At 36.8% G+C, this 25,281-nt stretch overlaps 2 protein-coding genes and 1 pseudogene across 2 annotated transcripts; 1 reads left to right on the forward strand and 2 right to left on the reverse strand.

Moving 5' to 3' along the window:
* The first annotated feature begins 600 nt into the window (after window positions 1-600).
* On the forward strand, window positions 601-9,586 carry LOC105034541 (succinate dehydrogenase subunit 6, mitochondrial). The gene is made up of 4 exons (XM_029262386.2): window positions 601-920; window positions 4,725-4,827; window positions 5,933-6,076; window positions 9,367-9,586. The coding sequence occupies exons 1-4, from the start codon at window positions 723-725 to the stop codon at window positions 9,381-9,383; spliced, it is 462 nt and encodes a 153-aa protein (XP_029118219.1). The 5' UTR covers window positions 601-722; the 3' UTR covers window positions 9,384-9,586.
* A 1,093-nt stretch (window positions 9,587-10,679) lies between these two features.
* On the reverse strand, window positions 10,680-17,096 carry LOC109505447 (MADS-box transcription factor 26-like). Its single transcript, XM_073257491.1, has 6 exons — window positions 16,751-17,096; window positions 16,521-16,602; window positions 14,193-14,257; window positions 11,658-11,763; window positions 11,533-11,574; window positions 10,680-11,150 (listed from the first exon to the last, which is right to left on the reverse strand). The coding sequence occupies exons 1-6, from the start codon at window positions 16,930-16,932 to the stop codon at window positions 10,962-10,964; spliced, it is 666 nt and encodes a 221-aa protein (XP_073113592.1). The 5' UTR covers window positions 16,933-17,096; the 3' UTR covers window positions 10,680-10,961.
* Window positions 17,097-23,737: 6,641 nt separating this feature from the next.
* LOC109505446 (CBL-interacting serine/threonine-protein kinase 14-like) lies at window positions 23,738-24,677 on the reverse strand (annotated as a pseudogene).
* Window positions 24,678-25,281: the final 604 nt, after the last annotated feature.

Raw genomic sequence — 25,281 nt, forward strand, 5'->3', positions numbered from 1 at the left:
GCCTTTCCTAAGGGCTGGGCTTATTAACATCGAGGGCGACTTAGTTATAGCGGTCAGATAGATTCTGAACAATAGATGCACATCTTCTTCCGCAGGATATTTGAAAAATGATGAGAAAGTATTATATATATATATATTTTTTGATACTAAGTATGTTTATTAGAAGATGAATAGTTATCTATTATGATAATTTATTTTTTAATTGTATTGGATGTATTTAAGCTAAATTAATATGATTGTTGTATTAAAAAAATATCAAACCTTTCCATCACCATCAATCCATTGTATTATACTGGCAAAATTCCCTTGTAGCCATAGGCTAGCCATTGGCTTCGGGATTCTAAACAAAACTATTTATGCAAGGCTTACCGTCCGAGGAATCATCCAACAACAATCCCATTCCTCGTCCCTCTTTTTCTAATGCAGCCTGCTTTTATGAAACATATATCTTGAATCATGGCTACTTCCACTGAAACCACCAATTTGATTCACAGTTACCGCAGTACCCCATGTGACATACCATAGAGTCCAATCCAACGGTGAAAGAGCTAGCGCTCACGAAATAAAAACATGTCCTTACGCTACTCCGCCGGCGCATCAAACCGCGAGCACCATGCCCGTGGAGTGTGGGCGGTGACGGCTCTGATACCCTGGAAAGGGACTCTTCCTCCGCAAACGAGCTAGAGAGAGCGAGCGAGCGAGAGAGAGAGGGAGGAAGCGCGATGGCGGAGGAGAGCTCGGACTCGTCGCAACGGGGGTTTCTGGGGAAGCACTACGAGGAGCTGAAGGAGCACTGGAGGAAGAACTTCGCCTTCTTGGACTACTACAAGAAGACGCTGGGCCGCGCGGAGACGCTACCCAAGTGGACCGACGCCGATGTGGAGGAGTTCATTGCCTCTGATCCCGTCTACGGCCCCCAGGTATCGTCATCGATCGTTTCTCGATCCGACCCTGTCTCTTGGATTCTTGATTAGGGCTCTTTGTGGTCTTGGATTTCGAATCGGTTATGGCTTGCTTTGCTTCCATGGTCTATGTTGATGATCGCTTTGTTCATCTTGGATTAGGTTTTGTATTGGATGGATCTTGATGGGTCTTGTCTTGATTCAGTTGTTATAAATTTTGGGGCTTTCAGTCGATCTGGAGTTTCTGCTTGTTTTAGAGATTTGATGCTGCTCGCTGTGGAGCAAGCGGTGACTTTTTGCCCCTCAATTTTCAAAGGATCATTTGGTTAAGTCGGATAGTTGTTCATTTTCTTTGGTCTTGGCGTTTTATTTGGGATTTATCTGAGCTTTGCTGGAGATTTTGATATTCTTTTTGATAAGTGTATTGTTTCACTTGCCTGCTTGTATTATCAACAGTTGGATCTTTTGTTTGGAATGGTCTTATCTATATTGCATTTTTTGCTTCTGCTTGAAGATCGAAACTTTAATGTGGATAGTCATTGTTCTATATTGCCGTAAGGAGGCTAATGCTATCCTGTTCTCTTGTTTGAAATAAATGATCTGTATATAAAATTTCAATGTGCTGAATTGCTATTTCTTTAGGTTATTTGATGGCAACCGAGAAAATAGTTCCTCGGAAGTTCATACTTTGTTTAGTAGAGATGCGTTGCTTCTTTTTGTGCAAGTAGGTTTTCCCAAAATCGTATTAAAGATGATAGCCTGTGGAAATGATAGCTAGTACAAATCAATTTCTTCTTGTAAGTTTTTGAATTTAAGTCAAAGAAATGAAATCATGGTGATCTTTATGAGTAATTATTCGTTTCTTCTCCTCTTCTTTTCAGCTTCATGATTGTAAATAGTGGTTGCTTTTATTAGTTTTTTCCTTCTCTCTTGTTATTTCTCAAGCTCTGGTTTATCATTGAAAAGGTATAACGAAGTTGCTTGAAATTCAAATGCTTAAGCTTTGGTTTTATGCTAGTTTCATATCATTCTCTTATTGATTCTACGTGACATATATAGTATGTGATTGCATCAGTTTGGTATTGACACTTTCTACTATAATATATTTGAAGGTAGAACTAACTTAGTCATTCTAGAGCAATGTATCCCCTTCACAAATAAAATATGCTTATTGTTATCAGCAAAGACGATACATTAACTTGCTGAAGTGGAAGAAATTCATAAAGTCCCAGTTTATTTGACTATGTTCACTAAAAGAAATTTATGCACAAACTTGTTTTGTGGATTCTCTTTTTGCTGTTACAAATGTGTTGTTTACGGTGCTTGTTGATTTGAAAGCCTTTTTGGACATGTTGCTTCTTATTATTGCTCATTCTTGACCAGTTATTGTAATTTGTGGTAAAAAGAAAACCATTCTTTCCTCATAATCAGGGCCTAAAAATTTGATTTTGTTTTGGTTTTTCTAGATTTGTGGAGTTTTACTTTTGGTGGTTTTGGAAGTTTTGCTCGTAGTTTTTAAGTTGTGGTCAAAAAACAAAAATAAAAAAAATAGAAGAACGTTAACAGAAGCCAAGAAAATTTGTCACATGCCATTTTGGAGTTCTTTTGGTAACTAGGTTCTCTGTTCATGTAGTTTTGGCGATATTAGGTTGAAAGTTAATATTGCATATAAGTGAAACAAGAAACCATACTTGTAATCTGTATTTTGGATTTTGAACATGCCCATGTTCAATTGTTATGTATTTAACTTTAGTTATTCAGAAATTCATATATCTAGCAATTGTAAAGCTTTGTAGTGTCTGGGGTATCCAATTTTTTTTTCTTCATTTCATAGTAGGACTTAAGGATATAATGAATTTGGGCATTTCTTTCTCACTTTTTGAGCTTAAGTTGCTAATCAATTAAATGCATGAGGTTATAGAATATCATAATTATATTGCAAGAAAAATATTATTCCTATAAATGTTTTCTACTTAACTGTTTGCATTTGTTTTTCTAAAGTATTCAGAGGCCTGACCTGCCAAGGTCTGTAGTTATTATCTTTCCCTCTTTTAACTCAAGTAATGGAGAGAAAAGTCATTGAAAAATGATGTTCTATGGTCTATGTACCTAAAATGATAAAGAAATTATCCCATTATGATTGTGGACACCAAAGTGAAGCTCAAAGAAAAGCATCTTTATTTGTCATGGTCTTGTTTTGGTTGGAACAACTGAGTCAATAATGCAAAACAACTAGATGAAGTACACAAGTCAGGTTATGATTCACTTAATTGAACTTTAGGAACTCCATCTTAGTCATATAAGGAGTACTGTCTAATACACAGACATACACACTAAATTTCAATATTTAAGCATTGCATGTTGTGCATTTAATTGTCGATACATGAAATGACACATATACCATTCCTTTCTAGCAGAATAGTCACATTAAAATGAGATAGAAAAAGATGCAATGTTGTAAATGGGCACATGAAGATACAAAATAAATGCTTGATTCTTGTTTGTTCGGCATATTGCTTTCACTGGCTTCATGGTGCCAAAGTTGTCCATTTTAACCATGTTCTTTCAGTCATTTTGATTTTAATTCATTATTTGAATGTTTCTCTTCTGCCATTTCGTTGAATATATATTTTATATTTGCAATCTCCCTGATTAGTTATTGCTAACACTGTAAACATGAAGTAGAAAGTTCTTAACATGCATAGGCACACAAATAAGGTTGTTTGGTTGTAAGCATATTTTAGATATCTGAAAAATGGGAACAAAAGTAAAGGTAGAATATGGTAAAAATAACAAAAATGTGCAGAGTAAGAATAATATAACTAGTTGAAATATTAGGCCCCCATTTAAATGATGCCATTTTGTTTGCTTTAGCACTGAATTTCTGACTGCATTTTGATGTGAAATGTAAAATTCATGATACACTATTAATATTGACAGTAAAGGAACCAAACAAGTGAAAATGATTTCCTAAATGAAACTTTGAACTTGTTTCATGTTTCCTGATCTAGTTTTTGTTCATTAGAGATTGCATTGATATCACATATTCCAATTTTTTTGTCCTAACTTGTCATGTTCTGGTTTAGAGATTACCTTTATTTTTTACTCTCCTCTAAATTTCACCTTACCCGTTGATAAAAGAAAAGCAGAAGAAAAAGGAAAAGGAAGGAGAGTATATGACATCTTTTATCCAAAGAATCAAAAAACTGTAATCTAGGAACAGATAGTGCAGCAATTAAATTACCACAACATATGGTAATTTACCACAAGAAATAGGACTATGACAGGTAATTTAATTGTGCACTGTATATGACTGATAAGTTGTGCTGGGCAAAAAATTAAAGTCTTGGATTAATATGCAATGTAGAACATCTTCTGATGCCTTCTATTACAATACCAAATCTAAGTGCCATGCACACTCATATTTCATCAGTGTTGGCGTTTTGAGATAATAATGCAAAATGACTGATCTTATAAACTGCAAATTTTGGTCTTTGACATCCTTACTAGTGCTTGACACTTTTCTTTTAATTACCAATTCTTTGTTTTCTTACTTGCTTTTGCAAGTACATGGTGATAACTTTAAAAGTTATCTAGGATGTTAAAGGCATATGGTCTCGGTCATGCAATTTTGTATTTCCATGTTGAAGCAGATCCCACTCTTCTTTATCCTTTTTTCATCGAGCTTGCTAAATTCTGCAGTTTCCCTTATACTTCTTTGTTGATTATTTGCTTTAGTTGTTGTATATTATCTTGCTGATATTTGGGTGAAAGACTAGATTCCTAATGGTGTTCTGGAATGGACCTCTTTTCCCTTTACAGTTGAAAGCTCTAAGGGAATCAAGGAAGTATGCAATTGTTGGGGCACTCCTTGGTGCAGCACATTTAGGAGGAGTTTCCTGGAAATATTCAAAGAGCCCACATGGTACTGTAGCTTTATTACTGTCATACTTCTTCTATGATTATTTTGTCATTCTGAATAATCAACTAGTTAAAGCTTCTAGTTAAATGTATGGAGGCTAGGTCCCATCATAATAACTGTTCTAGTTTATATTTTGTTGATCTTTGGGCAAAGCCTGGCCTGAGTGCAGCACATAAACAGGTTTAGCAATCATATACTATATTTTGTACAAGTTATGTGATGCCTAAAACACAACGCAATATGACATATAAGCTACATAAGCATGGACCAGGATCAAAGTCTCTTTGCAACTTTTAACAGAACTCCTCTGTTCTGATCAATCTGCAGTAATGCTGAGCATTAGCATTTGAAGATAAACCTTTTTGTTTAAGCTTGTAAGACCGATGAACATCAAAAGTTTGGTAAATAGACGGAAGAATATTAATCTCTTTTGAAAAGAAAAGTATGGAATATATTTTATTTCCATATATCAGGTTGATGTAAACATTATCAGTTATGGTAACCATAACCAAACAATTCTTATCACATCTACATCAATTGGCTAAAAGAAGACATCACTGATTATTCCTATTAGAGCTACTTTCTCAACATCAACTTTTGCAAGTCCTTCCTGATGACTGCTATTCATGGTCACAGGTCTTCTGTGTTTTCTGGCTCTTAAATGAAATCCGGGTCATGTGTTCTACCAGGCCCTTGGATTTTGTCACACTTGCTCATTGTACATCAGTCAGCTCACAACCACATTGTTGATTGCTGAAACTTCTATGCCACTTTTAATGTACTAATTTCGTGTGGTGGTGTTTGCTGTATCCTATTAAGGTACAAAGGCTTTGAAAGAATGTTTCTTTTACAGTGTTATGGGGAAAAATCTGTGACAGTAGTGAAGCACAAGACAACAAACTTGTATTTCTTTCTTTTCCTCTTCCCCTTTTCCTCTTCTTCATCTTCTTCTTCTAAATGGTGATACACTTTTCAAGCAAGATTCTTGTCTACTGGGAATAGTGATTACCTTCTATTCCATAACAGTCCTGTAAATTATAAAGTATTCTTTTTTAACAATAAAAGTTAGTGCATAGTTCCTGTGTTTACTCTTTAATGATTATTGCAGGTTTTGTTTTGGCTACCGGGTTTGGAGCCCTATGTGGTGGTGTCTTTGGATCCGAAGTCGCAGAACACTGGAAGCAGCTCTACAAGATCGATAAGCAGGGTGCGAATCTCAGGTTTCTCTACTGGTGGGAGGACAAAACAGTAGGTCAGTGGTCTTAGTTGGCTTATGTATACTGATTTTTTTTTTCTTTGCTCAAGTCTTTTTACCAATAAGCAGTACTCCGTTCATATGTGGTTGCTTCAAGATATGATCTACTCAAAATCAGGAGTTTTATATCCTTAACACCAAACCTAATAGCAACCCTTATGAGTTGGATTCAAATTCTTGACATCATATGTTAGAGGGTCTTGCCATAATTTCTCAAATGTCAATTGCGGAGGTAGGATGCCGCCTAATTGGTCTTGCAACAAGTTTAAACTCATGAGACCAGAAGATAGGGCTGTGAATTGATCTGAGATGCTTGAGCTTGTCTCATTTGCAGCTCGAATTATGCTTGAATCACGCTTGATTTAAATATAATTCAACCAAGCTCGTGTCCAGTTCGCAGGCTCAAAACTATTTTTAAGCTGAGCCCAAAAGTAACTGGCTCTATGAGGACCAGCTCATAAAGCTGGTTAAATTATTGTATTTTACTGAGTGATCATGTATTTCACAATGTATTTAATACTTTTTAGATTTATATTTTATGCTTAAATGTTAACTATTTCTAGATCTAATTGTTTGAATTAATAAAACTTTAATTCAATCTTGAAGCGATCTGAACCCACTAGTTGAAGTGGTGACCCTTGACCTAGTTCCTTTCCAACTCGATCAATGGTCCTGGGTTTAGATCATTACAATGCTCATTCACGAGCAGGAGCATGGGCCACAGGTGTTTGTGGAGGGAGGAACAGATCGATGGTTGGGGATGGGGGTTGGGGGTTGGGAATGATAAGTGATGAGAGTTAGAGAGAGTGCAAGTGAGCCAGATTTTGCTGGCCATGTTGGTGGAGGCCGAGCATTAGGTAGCTGGGAGAACTGGAGGGACCCAAGGAGTTGAGAAAGAGGGAGAGTGGAGAAGAATGGTGCAGGTTATATGTTGTCTTCTGGCTATGATGGAGGAGAAGAGAGTTGAATATTGTATTGAATGAGCCGTAGTCCAAATTTCCCTAATTTGAACCATTAAGTAATTGGATAAAAAACAGATAATTCACTCAAAACTGGAGCAATTTGAATGAATTGCTGGCTAAACTGGTGGTCCTTACTGTCTTGAGATATTGGAACATCAAATATGTGAATTTAGCTTTAAAAATGCTTGTCACATAAGAAATTATGTGCCTTAATGTAAAAAAAGAAAAGGTGTCCAACACTGCTTAAACACACAGCTAGAGTGTATCTGCTTGAGTCAAATGTGGGATGCCCAACAAGTTTAAAGCTGGGCCATGCCTGCAGAGAAATAAAAGTGCCTTGAACCTGCAAAAAGGACAATAAAGTGTGCTGTTTCTGCAAAGTTCCTAGGAACAGATGTTTGATCTCTCTCTATCAGCCTTTTTTTTTTTGGTTATGTTCTTCTCTACTTTGCCATTTCTGTATGCTTGCTGTCATGGGAAGCTTTATATTGATGCAGTTCCATGTAGTCAGCAAGCACTATTTATGAATCTGCTAAGGGTCCCTCTAGTTTGCAAAGCCCAAGTTGGTGGGTGACACAATTCTGGTACATTTTATCCACTTTGATAGGGGATAGGATCCCGCCCACTTTCCGAGTGGCAACGGGTCATGTATGAGTCGGGTGGGCCAAAACCTGTACCTGTTCTGCCATGAAAAAATCCATATCCGTCCCCATCCTATATCCATTTTGGGTCGAATCAGGTCGAGTAAAATAAAGGACCTGAGTTAGATTGGGTCTGGTCGAGTATACCCGTTTCCTTCAGAATGGATTGGGTCGGGTCGGGTTGGGTATCTTCCCTTGCATGGGGTCGGGTCTCTATGCTGTATATATTCTTCTTTCCATAGAAAATGTTCTTGATACCAAAAAAATAACTGAAATAGTGAAGCTTGCTTTTGTGGATCTTGATGAAGTTCAAAATTAAGGAGAGAGGCCATGCCTATTGTCTAATTTTTCATGTACAACATTTTGTAAAACCAAGGAAACAATATAATACCTAGCATTGGAGACATGTCTTAGGTCTCTAGGTCATCAACCAATAACAACTGTTTAAGTCTGACACCTCTTTATAGAGAGTGATCTACCGCAAGTGTTGTCCTGCAGAATTTGGCAACAGTGAAACCTTTCAAGGAAAAATTATATGTTAAATTATCAAAAAAAAGTTGTGGATTAGAGGGTGACAAGAACAGAAGCTGAAAAATTAGTTTAGTAAAAGAACAGTAAGAGGATATAGAATAATTGGGAAAACAGTGGTTACAACAGCAATACATGCTCACAACGGCACTACCCACTTAAACATAAAGGCTACTACCTACATCCAAACACCTGGAAACAAACCATCTGCAAGGAGGATAAATCAACTGTTGCAGAGCAAAAGATAACCACCCTCCTTACCAAAAAAAGATTTCACAAATTATGGGGATATGCAGATCGGGGAAATTGAAATAACAACCAACCCTAACCCTAGAAAATGTAAACCCTAACCCTAGATTGAGGAAGGAAGAATCATCAGGATGAGCAGCTGGCCAGCGTCGAATGGACGGAAGAGTGCAGCCAAGGGAGGGATGGTTAGACAGAGGAGCAGAAGCTTGCATGGGAAGGGATGGAGTAGTGCAGCGTTGGACAAAAGCATGGCAAGGGATAGAAGCATGGTGTCGGTCGAAGGGATGATCCTCAATTCTTCAAGGCATTGCTACATTGGATGGATGGGGAGGAATGGAGAGGAAAGCATCTAAGGCAAAGGAGAAGAGGCGTGGGGGCTGGGTGGGTTGGGGAAGAAATGATTGAAGTCGAATGGCTGTGGGGGCCAAGGGGCAGCCGATTTAAGATTTTTATGTTATCCGGTCAGGTTCGAGATGGGGCATACTATTATCTGCACCTGACGTGTACATCTTTCGAGTTTATTTTCTAACATCCATACTTATTTTGGATTTTAATCAGGTCGGATAAAACTGCAGATCAGGTTGGGTCGGGTACCCGGTGGGTTGGGAAAAATTTCCACTTCTAATTCCCTATGTCATAAGGTGTTTTGTTACTCTTTAAGGTGTGAAGGATATAATACAAGGCTTTCTGTTCTTTAATTTTTGCAATTGACCATGTGTGCCCTTCAGGTGTTATGAATTTTCCCTTTTGCTTTTACCTGATTAGTTGGTCCTTTCCGATTGTGCTCCATGAGATGCTTAGCCTGTTCTTGTTAAAGTAATTGGTCGTATGAATCCTGGGTTTACTGATGACCATCCATGTATTCTTTTAGTCCTTTTGTCGTTGAACCTTTATGCTCTTCTGACAGGGAACCGAAGAAATTGATACTTGCTCACGGTGCTTGGTTCGTGCTTTCGGATCCGATGAAAGTGAAGCGTTGATTGCACTTGTAATGAAGAAAGAGAGAGAGAGAGAGAGAGAGAGAGAGAGAGAGAGAGAGAGAACCTGCCTTTCGGTTTTGTCTCCCGAAGAAAATAACATGCTGTGATGACAAAATCCTAAGAAACCATATATTTTGACGTCTTGAAGTTCTGTTCTTCATTATGCCGAGTAAAGGTAGGCTTGTCGCCGAAAAAGCTATCATAATTTTTACCCATTTGGTTAAAGTTTTATGCTGCAAGACGTGCTATTACCTTTTTAAGCTGTTGGCATCTATTTGTTTGCCTTGACGTGGTGAACAAATATCATTTGGTACAATGGAGAAGGATCTTGATCATTAAATTGTGCAGCCAGGTGACTTTTGCGCTTAATCTTTGGGAACAGTCCGATGGATTTGTTCTCCTAACAGCCTCTCTCTCTCTCTCTCATATATATGCTCGGTAGGCCACGGGAGTACCAGCCCATGCTGGGCTTTGCAAAGGGTGGAGAAATATTCGAGACATTGTTTTAAAGCTTTTTGCACCCGATTCTTCTTTCACCCCCCTAGTCTGCTGAGCGCTCTTTGATACACCGTTACCACTTGATGATTTCTGCTATAATTACGAGGGGTGATGAGAACTAATCATTTCGCACGCTGTAGCAGGCCTATGTATCATTTTGTAGGGTAATTCCGGGAGACCTTAAGGATCTAGGTGGCTTTTTGTCCCTTATTTTTTAAGAGATCAGAGGGGCTAATCCCACCTTTCTACCTTATATTCACCCCGCTCACGGGAGTTTGCAGCGGTGATAACATTTGAGCAAGTGCTTGATAGTGATTTAGCTTCAGTTTCATTGGCTGATAATGCTGGTGGGATAGATTCCCTCGCTAGGAGAGTGGACAACAATTCCTTTCTTTGATTTGTGTGGTTTGCTCTTTCAAAACTTTTATACAAAGATTTAGTGCAGGCATGTGTACGGTCCGACAAGTTCTTGGATCCTGAAGCAGGGTGAAGGATTGCAAATAGTGACTCCTAGTTGGTTCTTGAATAAATCCGGTTTGTTGGTCTCAGTTTTGTATCAGAGTTTCCATTCTAGTCATTCAATTAGGAGTTCTCCAATTGATTTAATCCGATCCTATTTTTTGTCTTCACGAGAATTAGAAAACAATATATAATATGCAAGAACTCAATGCTTACAGAAAAACAAGTTTAACAATTCCTCAACTTCAAAGCGGTAGATTGGATAACAGAGACCCATAGAAAGACATCAAACAATCTCTTAACATCAAAGCAGTAGAGTGGGATAACAGAGACCCACAGAAAGACATCAAACCATCTTTTAACCCACAGAAAGACATCAAACCCTCTCAAGAGTCGCTAGGACACGACCAAATACAATAACTCTCCAGTCATAATAATATTAATACGTATTGAAATGGTCGCTTAAGGGATCATTCCGAGACTACATACAAATTGGAGGTATTCACACCTAAACAATTTTTTTTTTGTTTTCAAAGTCCCTCCAACCTTATAGTCCTCAGTAGGATTAGCCCATGTCTAAGCTCGTAAAACTGGAATAGTCATTCTGTATGGTTAGTGGATATGGAATGTCTTCCATCGCTGGAGCTGCAGTAAAATGCTCATTTTGCTGTACTATCATTGGGGATACACCAAAATGCCCATTTTGTTGTACCATCATTGGAGCTACATCAAAATGCCCATTTTGCTCCACTATCTGCATCGTACAAAATAAATATATAAGCAAAAAGACAAACAAACAAACAACCAAATGGATAATAAGAAAAAAACTCCATCCAAAAACAATCATTTTAAGCAACAGGCAATGATGATTTCAAGATATGTGGTATATTTTCTTCCTTTTTTTTTTAAAGGAAAATGTGGTATATTTTCTTGCAGAAATTCCTCAGCAACAAATCAATTATTCGAAGCAATTGCTTTAATTTTCATGATTATATAATTTGACTGTTACTCTTGATGAAAGATATATGCAAAAATCAAAGAAAGCTTCTACTTCTACCCCAAAATAAGGAAATCTTTTACAGTTTTTAGTGAGTGATTGTTTGGAAAAAATAGAACTGAAGTAGATGTCTTACTACCTTATTTTTAAGGGACTGGATTTCCTGGAACATTACCTGCATCTGTTCATGAGAAATTTAATTAGAGACATGTCAGTTTAAGCTAAGATATGTCAGAAAAAAACCTTTGTGAATGAGTTCCCAACCTTTGTGGCACGTACGTGATACGTCCAAATTTCGAGATGCCTTTCCAGGGCATGCAGCTCCTCCAGTGTCATATTGTCAGAGGCTCCCATATCTCCAGACATGTACCTGTCACCCAAGTTCTTTGAACTCATGCACAAACTTTGTCATTAAGTTAAGATCGTTTGGGTTACTTTTTACATTTGTTGATTTATTTGCAGGAGAGCTGTGAAGGTTTTTGGTGTTGAGGCAGGCAAAAACGGAACACATATTTAAGCATGCAACCACAACAAGTTCTGACACCGGATCTAGCTCTTGATAGAGTTTATTGGTAAAGAAAGGTCCATTCAACCATCCACTAAACTAGGAGAAGGCTTAGTAGCTACTGACATTATAGTGGATATATAGTTATTTTGCACCTTGTGTAATTACTTGTTGTTACTTCGTTATAAATTCTAACTCTCTCCCAATTCATGATTACATGCTGGAAGGAAGCAATAAATTATGAGTTGCATTCTTTGTGACAAATTGGCCTAGAGCCCACTAGCTGCAATCTCTAGTAGAAACCTGCTACATGCCCTAAGTAATTTCTTACAACTAATGCTGTAGAGGATTTGCACTCTTCAAATCCTGGGGCTTATTCCGGAGGCATTTGGCTTAAGTAATTCTCATTAATGGTGCTCCCACTGTAGTTCATTAAAAAAAAAAAAAGAGAAAATATTGTTTGTATAAATAGATAATTTTATTCTATAAGAAACACTTCTTTTGAGATATGAAGAAATTGCATAATGAGCTAGATAGATTGTATACCAAGCCAAATGGATTCATGGGAGGGGCACCAATTTTTTTTTTTTTTGGTACCGTACATGTTAAGTTAGTGATAACAAAGTCACCAACTTGTTATACCATAATCTACCATAATTTGGGCTAAGTAGGGATGTCATGGAAAGAAAAATGCTTTGTACCCCTAGGTATGGCTTGTCCTAGAGTTTTGCAAACTGCCAGGCCTAAAAGCAATAAGGCCCTTCATGAATGATCTACCCATGGTGCACAAAAACCTAGTTTGGTGTTCATTCAGGGTAAGCCAAGGGTGCATGGAGCCGTACTCTTTTGTGCACCATGAGGGAACCTTCCAATTAAGGAAGTTGCTAAAATGACTAAAAAATGAAAAGAGGAGACCTGATGGTGTGTTACCATTCTGTCTCATTTAAGCCTAAATCATCCAAAGCTATTTAGGGGTGCGCCTAGGTTCCGGCGGCCTAATGCGCTAAGGATTGTGTTGTAAGTAGATATTGGAAAAAGAAGGCCCATTAACTGTAACAGTTTCATGTTTTTTTCTCTCTTAAGAATCGGCTAGGGTTTCATTCTTTATCCTATTATGTTCATCCTTCTCGGTTCCTCTTATATATGTGTTTGTATATAAATGCACATAGACTGCATGTTCTATCACTAGAATTAGATCATTTGGTTATTTAGGTGAACCCCTCTTAATAGTAGGATAATCGTTTGTTGTTGTTATAACAATTTAAGATCTCACTCAAAAGGACTAGTGGGAAGATATTATTTTAAATTTCTTGATCCTATATAAATATCTAAGATCTTTCTAGTAAAAAACTAATATGAAATTAAATACATGCTCACACGACAGTCTTTTTAGATTCTTATATAGAATCAAAGAACCTAAATTATACCTTTTGGCTAGTCTTTTTGGATGAGGTCCTAGGTTGTTACAATTATAGTGAAAATTTTATTATTACACTAAAGGATTTCTTCATATAATATCTATTGCAAGATTAAAGCCAACTTCTCTTCTTATTAACCAACTAATATAATTACATTTCATTTTAGGAGGACAATAAGCTAATAAAACACATGGTATATAAGTAATGGATTTTTTTTTTAATTTTTATTTTTTAAAAGAGAGGGAGATATTTGAGATGCACCATTTGGGACTCAAAAAGAGAAACTCTAGTTCTTATATGGAGAGGTATAGCAATTGGTGCAAGCTTTAGTTTTGGGTATGCAATACATAGTTATAAATCTATGTATACATGTACAATATACAAGGTCGAGAAATTAGAAATAAGGTTGATCTTGACTAGATGGCTGAGGATCGACATCGATGCTCCAAGATATTTGATGTGTTTGAGTATCTTTAAAATATTTATTATTAAAAAATTATATGATTTGGAGATCCCTACTTATGATCCAATAGTCAAAAAATATGCATTATTTATATTATTTAAATTATCCATTTTAACCATTAGATGTATAAGTGATGTATAGGTTAGGGATCTCCAGACTGTATGATTTTTTGATAGTAAATAGTTTAGAGATAGTAGATAATATTCAGCAGCTTGGATCATTGGTGCTGGGCCCTTGGTCATTTGTTCAAGTTGATTTTATTTGGATTCTATATATTAGGTGTGTGTGTGTATATATAGATATATATAAATACACACACATACATACATACCTATATACATATATATATGTATGCATGCATGCATACATATACACACATTCACATGCATACATGGAAATGCATAAGGGCTCACCTCAAACACTTCTGTAGTATGTTGATCTCTTGCTTTAGAACTGATATCTCCTGTTTAAAAGATTCCTGAATATACGTAGAAAATCTTCAACTGTGAGAGAAGATAATTGTGAACTAGAAGGCATAGCTTATATATTAATGCTATCATCCAATTAATTTATGTAATTGTGCATGGTAGTATGGCATGTTCTATGTGCTCATATAGTTATGACGGTTAAAAATTGTGTACTTACCATGCAAGATGGGATTGCACCACCTAAACCCATAGGCATGAAGAATGGAAATCATGTATTACAGAAGCCTGTCATGCACTAGAAATATTATAAATAATTTATGTAAGCACAGATAAGCTAACTAAAAGAGGGTAAGTCTTTGTTTTTTTAGAAGAAAAATCTTCTCTTGGCTTCAGGATGATAGATTGTCATCGTCGTAGAGGGTGACTCTATAACAGTGGTGTGCTAGCTCCAGGGGTGTATGCACGAGGGGTGTGCTGCTCATCCCATCTTTCAGGATATCATAATTTCATTCATTGAGTGCACTGTTTTGATCATCAGGCATATCTTTCAGAAGATGAACACTATAACGAACTGGATGGCAACATTTATAATAGAGCACTTTGAGGATACTCTATGGATGGACTCGAGGTTGGCCCTACAACTCCTCTAGGACATTTTGCTTTCTGATTTTTTTGGATGTATTTATATAAAAATTTTATGAATAATTCATTTTTTATCGGAAAAAAAAAAAGGATAGATCTTTGATGCAATGGTTTACGTACTCTATTGTGACTTAGATTTTATGGATTTAAAATACAGAAATAGCCTCTTTGCAATAGGGGCTGGGGTTGCATATGTTTGACCCTCATTTGATCCCACAGTAACGAGGGCCTTGTGCATTGGAATGCCCCTTTCGCAGACAAGTTAACTGAGCTAGTTGAGCAAACTGATAATGTTGTTAGCAAACTTAGTTTAAATATGAAATATTTGAAATTTCCTCCACAACACCAAATTTTGCTTTTTTTTTTTTCTTTTGAATCTAGTTAAGTAATAAGCATATTGCCTGGAACAATGATTTTCTTTTTTCTTTTTTGAAGTAATATGCTGGGAGTGCCTCCTTCTCAAGTTGAACTTGGGACTTGGACAGGGCTGCCAACCGGCTGAAATAAGTCTGGTTGGCAACCCCCGATTAAGTACTCAATTACCATTGAAATATATATGCACGTGAACAAATATTGCATGCATAGGCATGATCACATGCATGAATGCGCACAGATGTGCATGTACATATTTATGCATAGACACAAGCAGGCATGAACAAACACAAACACATTGTCCCAGACATTAAACAGTTACAAGCGGTGCAGAGAAATTATAGCTCTGGAGTGCGTGCAATTTTGTTTCTTATTCACAGGAAAGTTTGCTTATGGTCTTCTGTTTTTGTGCTGGACTTGCATAGCATATTCAAGGATTTGAGGTGTTTAAGTTGGCCATTCGTAGTACCTAGCAAACAGTAATTTTCTTAATGAACTTGCTAAGTTCCATAATTTTGCTTCAAAAAAAAAAAAAAAATCAAAATAACTAGAGGCATACAATAGTAAATTATTATGATTACAGTGCCAGGATCGATGATGCCCATTTATTGGCAATAACCTTATGGCTAATGATTTAGCAAGAAGCAAATCTTAATATTATATTACCAACTCCAACAAGAAGCAATTCTTAGGGTTCTCATATGGTCAATGATTCAGTGGGCTGCATGCCAAACTAGAAGCGACGAACGGTGAGATCACTCTCCTTTAGACCAGTCTAGTGTAAAAATCCTATACTAAGAAACAAAAAGAAGTTGACATCCTAAAAGGACAAACAACAGAAGCTAAATGGTAATGCATCTCCCAAAAGTAATGTTTTTACAAATTTGGTTTCTTAGCCCAGCACCAACAGAATTCCCACTTTATAATTTGTCTATTTATAACTCAATTTAATCAACAAAGCCATAATCCAACTCTAAACCCGTTTATATGGGATTTTCCTACCATGCTTTTCTGAATAGCCCACTTTTATATGGCGATAGTGAGGAGCCTTCTGAAAGAGCTGCGTTGAATAATGAAGTGCCTATATGACCCTTTTTGTTGCTACATTTGCCTAGCCTATGATCTTTGCACCAAACCCTGATTGCAATCAGTATATATTCCATTAAAGAAAAGAATCCGTAAATTGAATCCATTTGTCACTTAAGCTAATACATGCTCATCTAGCCATCTATAGTTCTGATTAATAGTATAATTTTGTTATGCTTAATTTTGTGAAGTCCAAAAGAGTATGAAAAAGACCTGTGCTTGGATCACTTCACCCCCTTCAGTTTGAGCTTCTCCACTTGTCTTCCTGTACCTTTCAATCAAGCCTTCCATAGTCCTTACATAATTCAAAAATAGAAGCTCAGATGTATACTTAAGGCTTGAAACAGAAGCAAGGTAAGTTATTTTTTACTGATCATACTGCATCACATATGAGATGATAAATATAGGTCAAGGGTTGGGGCCAAGAAATAAATAACATATACCCCCTGGTGGCTAGCTCATAGAGCTTGCCATGTGTGGAGAAGATGATGATACCAATATCGGCATCGGTTAACACTGATAGCTCCTTCGCCTTCTTGAGCAGCCCTGCCCGGCGTTTGCAGAACGTGACCTGCCGGTGGACGGGGTTCTCAATCCTCCTCATCTGCACCTTGCCGCGTGCCATCTCCGCAGACAACCTCCCACTAGTTTTGACTAGCTTCGAGGTTGTTGCAGTACTGTTCTGAGCTCTAGCTGTCTCTATTGCACTATAGTGATGACTCTGGGGAGGGGCTAGATTTCACATAGGAGAACATTCGAGCTAGAGCAATCAGTTAGGCCATCTTTATGCATCACTGGAATCACTTGAACAGTGATCTCTTTGATCTACTTTAATATATATGTACCTTCTGGAGCCTGTTGATTAGACTAAGGATCCCTCATGGTACTCATGCCTATCTGGTTCTTTGGAGGCATAGCAAACTTATGGTCATTCTTAATTATCTAATGCATTAGTGGGTCTTTTGCAGATCCTCAATGGGCCCTTGCAAGTCTTCATGATACATATAATTCTTGGTTAATGAGTTGCCCATATGGTGCCATACCAGCTTTATTCTTTGTATAGGCTTGTATCTTAATGCATGTCATTCTTTTTCTTTTTTTTTTTCTGAGTGTAATTGTGTTCTTTTTGGTGAGAAAGCTAGATGACTTTGACTAAATAAACTATATCTTTGGAGTCACATCTCTTCCTCTCGTTCCTCTTTCTCATGCTTTGGGTGCAAGAATCCTGTCAAATCAAAAGGGAGGCTCTCATTGATGGGAATCCTCCTCCACCCACCAGTGACAGTCTATAGATCCGACTTCATCACTAGGGTTTTTGGGAGGCCCACTTTGTGTCCTTGGGCAAGAGGAGACATTCCCTTGTGGGATGCCTCATGGATGCTTGTGGTTTAGGATATAAAGCTTGATTAGATTCCAATTACTTTTCTTAATAAAATGGGATGGTAAGGGTATATCAAAGCGCATTGGACTTTGATAATAAAAGAACCTTAAGTGCCCTCATGCATGGCCTAGTTGAAGATGATTGGCCACTCTTGATTTTGTTGGTTCCCATCCTTTATTATGTGCCCTCAAGAAATGAAAGCTAGTCAGAATTTGCAAATAAACTGAAGCTGAGACATGGAAGATCATGTGTAATAACATTTATGTGGCAGGCACAGTTGGTAGAAACCACCAGAAAGCCTGAAAATTGCTTCGGTCTTATTCATCAGATAGTGTGTCTTCTTACTTCTGATCATATCCTATCGCTTTGAGCTGATAAAGATTAATTTAGGGCATTCATGCAATATTTATAGCTAGCCACTTTGCTATTTAGTTAGTTACATGAACATGGAGCAATGTATGTCCTTCTGAAATGATTAAGTAATTTCTTGCTCCAATTTCCGAAGGAATCAGGTCATCAGTGAACATTCTTTGGACCTCATATAAGGATTCCATTTTAGCCACATATGCACATACTCATTTTGCGTGAACTCTCGTGTGTTTTTCATATAAATTAAATACATACCACAAACCTCCAATGAGTAACTAGAATTGAATTAAGGGACTCGGTTCAAGGAATGCTCATTTGAGCCAATGAAACTTGGGTCTGCTACTTTGCACCTCTCCTCAATTCATCTCCTGCTATGTATTGAATTTACATATTCACCAGGAAACTTCAATCACAAATTAACTTGATGAATTCATTTGAAAGAAATCATCATTTAAGCCAGCGAGACTTGGGTCTGCTAATTTGTAAGTCTCTTCTGGATGATCTCCTGAGAAGAGATTCTGGATAGGAACACAACAAGTAGCATTCATATTGTATTTCTCAACAACAACAAAAAAAAAAAGAGAGAGAGATAGAAAAAGGAGTATTTTGCTTGAAGTCACATTGAAGTTTCCCACTTGATTCAGTTTGCTAAATTTTTTATTTATAGGAGTAGATGCATTCGACTGATTGCTAACCATTGGCCTACATATTACTGGTGATCCTGTAGGACGTTTGCTACGATCAATCACTGAGTGATCCTAAACCTAATCATCCTATCCAAGAAAGCTCATTGTCTGATAGAGGTGTATGAACTATAGGATCTTGCCTTTATTCGGCAAATTTTGAAGAATGGATCTTGCCTTCTTCTTGAAGGAAAAAGGAACCAAAAAACTGAAAGTTTATGTAGTACAAGGTACACTGGTGCAACCCTAGCTGGTAGTAGAATAGATGCAAGCTTATCTTCTTCATTGTACCTTACAAGATTTTAATTCTTTTAAGGAACCTACAGGCAGCTTCATTTCGATAGATGTATACATTGACAAGGAATCAAACCTGGGGCACAAAATGCAAGGATCCTCATCCAATTCAGATATAATTTCAGAAAAACTCGCCAAACTGGATCGATCAAGCCCACAAGCAAAAAGCATCATTATATAATTCTTGCGCAAGTGGGAAAATGCAAAAAGCTCCCTCCTAAAGTGAGCTCTGATTGGTCTAAATAATGTCTATATCCAAAGGCGCATGACTTGGAATTCCTTTAGTGCGTACTCCTCCAACCAAGTTGTTCATTGTTGGAAGGAATGCGTCATTGTGTTCCAAGAACCTGTTCACAGTTAGGTGTCGGGTTGAGAGGAGATCTACCTTGTAAGAGGAGACAAGTGTTGTGAGATAGGGAGAAAGACATGGGGATCGTTCCCTGGGCACAACCAAATACCCAAGCAGTGCAAGAGATTCTAGGCGCATGCACGCTTAAAAAGGGTCCTCCATCTCCTTTAGTTGGCATGTGTTCATGGGGATTCCAAAGTCCTCAGTATCTATTGGGAGCTTTGCAAACCTTCCAACATGCAAGGGTATTTCTTAAGGCTTCATGGTACAGATCGAACAGTTGAGACCACATGGTCCAAAAGCTGAAAGTATATGGAACCTTGTGGATAGGATATATAGCGTATGAACTCCACCGCCAATGATTCTTGGATGACCAACTTAATTTCAAATGGTTCATGCAATTTTAAAGCACGCAACTAGAGCGATTATTTTTATTGATGATGGGAGTACTGCTACCATATGGGTTCAAACTTGGAAACTCTCTCGGCACAAGGACTGCATGTAAGAGCTAAAGAAGAGGTGCCACTACTTGATCCTAGTTCCCTTAGCTAGCAAGTGACCTTTTTCACTTGGTATTTAAGATTCATGTATCTCTTTGAGCAATTGGGGTAAAATCAAATTTGTGCTCAACTTTGATTCAAATGTGAACTTTTCTTTGCTTCTAATGTGTAAGCAATTGTTCACTGGAGCTTGTCCCAATAATTACAGCTCTTTGCTTAAAAATTTAAGGTTCTAGATATGATTTTTGTATGGCTAAAAATTTGGATCTGGATAATTAATGAGGGAGGGTCTCTCATCCTTTTTCTCTCTTAAAGAAAGGATAAGAATTCTAAATATATCAATTATTATGATAAAGTGATTTTTTACATAGGAATTGTAGGGTTTGAAATGTCATGGTGACATTGTTTATGTCCTACCTGCACCATGATAAATTTTATTATCTTAATGAATTAAGTGGCAGCCTAAAAGCCGCCTCTCTTTTTCTCCCAAGAAAAAGAGAGATAGTGGTAGTGCACCATGGCTTCATTTAACTAGGTTGATAAATTTTCTTGATAAGAACACCTTTATTTGATTGTGATTACTTAACACCTTTCATCTCTTTCTTAAGATAAGAAAGAATATTTTGTATACTTTAATCACATAACTACTTAATTAATTTGAATTATTATACTAATAGTATATTTTGTGACTTTGTTGTCCCACTTTTGCCTAGGTCTCTATTGTCACCCAGTGAATTGTTTGAGACTCTAAAATCTAAGCATTTGTAATGAAGGAATATAGAATCAAAGTATCCTTTAAAGTTTGCACATGTCATTCATGACTACATCAAGTAATTTTTATTTCTTCAAAATGCAAATCTATGAATGGAGAATTATAGGTGTGCCAGATCGATCAAGTTGATAGATAGATACAGTTAATCCAAGAAATAAATTTGGTGCCTTTAGAGAAAGGACTTGAATTTAGAATGAAAATTTGGTAAAGAAAGAAAGCATCAAGAGGAAGGAATAACTCAAAGATAAAATAACCAACGAATAACATTGATTATAAATAAGAATAATTGAATATAAGTAATTCTTTAGGGAGATTTAGGTAAACTGATCAAAGTTTAGGATACATAAGTTTCTCATCAATATTGTTGATTTTCTCCAAGATGGAATGAAACATCACATTAGAGAACTATTGATTAGGTTAAAGATGTAGGATCTGTTGACATTCATTGTGGTGCATAGAAGAGGCATAAAAACTTTTTCTATGTTGGGTGGTTAAATATCCATGCATGCATAGAGAGTATAAGAGAGTGAATAAAGCCTTCTGTTTTTATGATACAATTTGATAGTTAATTCAAGCTGTAACTATTTTTTTTAGATGGTTTCTCATCTTGATAACTCTCTTTCTGATTGTTGATGGTGGTTACACACATGAATAACTTCTTAGTATCCTAATAGCTCCTCTTAAATAGTTAATTCTAATATTTGACCACCCAAATATGACGTTTTATATACGTGCCAAGTGGCCAGCCAGATGCTTTCTATATATTGAGATAAAAATAATTATTAATTAAATATTGATTGGTATAATAATATTATTCATTTATTATAGTTGGTTGATGGTAACTTAATTCATAGGGATAAACATTACCTCCATTGCTCAATAAAAATAAATACTTTTGTTGAACCAGATAAACATAAGGTATCATATACTCACCAATTATAAGAAATGTTAAGTCAACCAGAGAAATAAGTTATCATATATGATTGATCCAAAGATATTTAAGTTTGCCATAAAATATAGCCCAGGAACCATGTCTAGTAACATGCATGATCATAGGCATCATTTTATGTGGATTGATCATGCCTATCAACCATAACAAGTCTCTACTCACAGTCCCCTTATTATTGTTGTCGAGCATATATAGTGATAGATTAATTTTTATATTTCTACCATGTTTGACCATGGTATTGGTCAATTTAAAGCTTTTTAAACTCAATGGTTAAAAATATATAAACACCGGCCATTCTAACCACATATTCATTGTTTTTAGTGCACGTGTCTCTAATATCAAATCCAAAAAAAAAAAAAAAAAACAGTAGAAACATAAATTGATGCAAGCGACCAATTATAATAATTATTATTGGTCAAAATAAATTTCAATCTATAATTTGTTTGCTCAACTAATTATTTTAGGTTGATTAGTCATTTTTTATACCTTGACCTTTTGACTAATTTGAACTGTATTTGTTATACATATTTTTCTTAGTCAATTAACTTTTATAACCAATTGGATCATTGCGTCGCAAATATTTGAGTACTTTCAGTTGATCAGCCTTTTCAAGCCAACTTTATTAATTCACTGCTAATTGCGAAATAGATCACTTAGGCTCTTTAAGCCAATTCACATAATTTCCTGAGTTATTTTTGCGATGATATGTAGCAAATATTTTACAATTTGTAATGGCATTTGATAAATGTGATTGCATGATGTCGTGGGGCCATCAAGGAGAGCATATTAATATGATCACATATATCAACCATTCCATGGCTTCCAACTAATTGCTGTTCCTTTAGCTAATGTGCAGTCTTGTTGAGAATTTTTGGACACTCCTTGGCCTTGAGAACCTGCCAAGGCTTCTTCATGAGGATAAGGAGTTTTTTTCCCCACTATTTCTTTCGACATAAACTTACCTGCTAAGGATGATTGTCATGCTCAATAAAATTGTGATTTTGATATTGTCATGTGATCATTCCCTTCAGAAAGCTTCAGTTTATTTCATTGCCTTGGAGCTTTTCTTTGACATTTTATCCTATAGGTCCCACCAGATGTGCCAGAAACATTTCAGACACAAAATCTAAAGATCAAAGATGTCGTAGCTAGCATGCCAGATAGATGGTGTGGATAATCATGCCAAATAAGTTTGGTGCCTTAGTAAATAGTAAAAGAATTTCAAAGCTCACTAGTGATAGCAATTGAATAACAACAAGAATACAAACCCAAGAATGCAGAATAAAAAGATAAAATATTTCAAGAACATCTGACTTAATTAGATAAACAACCTACATATGAACACTAGGTCAGGACCAATATATGATTCAGCGGATTGGGCCCCTCTAAGCCCTGCTATTACTCCCTTTTGTTGATGTTGTTTTTTCTCTCCATCTATTGGTGCATGGCCAAAGGTGATCATTAAAAGCACACCGCTGTGAAGGGGTCGTCCTTTGGTGCCGAGGAGAACATTAAAGACCCGCTTCGATGGCTGCAGCTCTGAGAGCTGGGGTGAAAATAGTATAAAAAATATCCATCCGGGTTTAATTTTGCATTCGAATCAATATAGATATCGATAAAAATTTAAAAATCTAATTAGTATCGGTATTTATATTTATATCCATCGAAAAAAAAAATAGATATGGATATGCATAGACAACTATCTGATCCGTATTCGAATATTTGAATCTACCTACAACTTTATATAATTTTATAAAATATTTATTAATTTTTTTAAAAAATATACAACCATATAGACATGATATTAACTTGATTTATCATCTATTCGATAATACGTTTGATTCTGTAGTCAAAAATATATTTTTGTATAATGAAGTTTAGGGGTATTAACAATCGAGTGATTTAAGTTTCATATTTGTCAATTTGATCAATAATATGGCAAGATCGATCAAAATAAAAAAAACAGATAGACGGATCTCAATGCCGTTTGCCCATGATCATCATGTGACCACACCTGGCCCACTAAACAATCATACATAGCTTCTGATTTTGATCATACATCACCTCTGATCCGACCCTTGTCGACACTATCTTCCTCTCCTACTACGCCACTCTCGATGCTCTCCCCTTCCTCTACCACTTGCCCCTCTTCAACTTGAGTGCCCTCCACAGCTCGGATAGGTCAAGCCTAGAGAAGAAGGATATTAGATTGAAGGTGTGGAGGGCTTGGTCTGGCTCCTCCAACTTCCAAAACTTTCTATCCTCTGCCTCTGCCACCTCTGCGGTCTTTGCCGCATGGCACTTCACCACTGTCATTTGCTCCTCCTCGAGAGCCCCTTCTTGAACCAAGGATCGCAAAGGATCCCATCGATGGTGATCCTTGTTTCGGGATTCAGGTCTAGGATCCAGCCAATGAGATGTCGGAGCTTCGGCGAGGTCCTCTTGGGGCATCGGTACTCCCTCCAATAGATCTTGCAGTTCATCGCCATCAAATTGAGGTCATTGAATAGTAGATACCCAACATTAAGGACGTAAAGAATAATGCTGTAGGACCAGATGTCGATCTTGGTGCCGTTGTAGCTCTTCTTAGCAAGCATCTCGGGCATGACGTATGCTAGAGTCTCGCAGAGGGTGTGGAGGAGGCCATCGCCGGGGATCTATTCGGGGAATGTGGAGAGGCCAAAGTCAGAGACTTTGAGGTGGTTGGCATTATCGAGGAGGAGGTTCTTTGGCTTGAGGTCCCAGTGGTAGATGCCGCGTGCATGGCAGTATTTGATGGCGGAGATTCGTTGGCAGAAGTAGCATTGAGAGAGGTCCTCAAGAGATGGCCTCGAGCAATGCATGCATAGAGCTTGCTATTGCAGGCGAGCTTGAGGACGAAGTAGATCTTGGAGCGGGAAGCGAGGACCTTAAGGAAGTGAAGGATGTGGGGGTGATGGAAGTGGCGCATTATGGCGATCTTGCGGATGACATTGTGGGCATAGCCGCCCTTGGCTATGCGGCCCTTGGGGATGGCCTTGAGAGCGATGCTTTGATTAGAGTAGAGGTTGTGAGCGAGGGCTAGGTCGGAGGTTACGTATGATCAAGATCAGCGGCCGCATATAATTGTTTAATGAGCCACGTGCAGTCACGTGATAGTTATGGACAAATGGTGTTGAACTCCATCTTCCTATTTTCTAGATTTTGATTGATCTCGCCACATTATTAGCCAAATTGGCAAACATGAAATTTGGATCACTTGATTGCTAATATCTCTGAACTTCATTATACAAAAGTACTTTTTTTTCCTAAAATTTAATTATCTAACTTACACTACAACAAAACAAGATATTAGCATAAAAAAAAATTCATCGCTAATAACTAATTTTCATCGTTAATATTTATCATAAATAATCGCGACATTGATAATTTTTTACGATGAAAAAAAATTTTCATCGCAAATAATTGATATTACCGATGAAAAATTTTTATCGTTAAAAAAGTTATTTTATTGCAAAACTATTTACGATAAAAAATTTTAATCATAAAAAAGATAATTTATGATGAAATTAATTATTTACGATGAATTTTATTCATCGCTATTAATTTAATTAAATTTTTTATAAAAATCAAATTTAAAAAAGCATTAGTGGCTAAAATTTTTCATCGCAAATATCATAATTTCTGACATAAATTTT

Source organism: Elaeis guineensis, chromosome 1 (genome assembly GCF_000442705.2).
Source record: "Elaeis guineensis isolate ETL-2024a chromosome 1, EG11, whole genome shotgun sequence".
In the NCBI taxonomy this organism is placed as follows: Eukaryota; Viridiplantae; Streptophyta; class Magnoliopsida; order Arecales; family Arecaceae; genus Elaeis; species Elaeis guineensis.

Coding starts and splice junctions, on each gene's coding strand:
- LOC109505447 (XM_073257491.1), bottom strand. CDS start 16,932: ATGGCACGCGGCAAGGTGCAGATGAGGAGGATTGAGAACCCCGTCCAC. Junction 14,258..16,520: donor GTGAAGTGATCCAAGCACAG/GTCTTTTTCATA, acceptor ACGTATATTCAG/GAATCTTTTAAACAGGAGAT. Junction 11,151..11,532: donor TCCAGTCCCTTAAAAATAAG/GTAGTAAGACAT, acceptor TGTACGATGCAG/ATAGTGGAGCAAAATGGGCA.
- LOC105034541 (XM_029262386.2), top strand. CDS start 723: ATGGCGGAGGAGAGCTCGGACTCGTCGCAACGGGGGTTTCTGGGGAAG. Junction 921..4,724: donor ATCCCGTCTACGGCCCCCAG/GTATCGTCATCG, acceptor TTCCCTTTACAG/TTGAAAGCTCTAAGGGAATC. Junction 4,828..5,932: donor ATATTCAAAGAGCCCACATG/GTACTGTAGCTT, acceptor TGATTATTGCAG/GTTTTGTTTTGGCTACCGGG.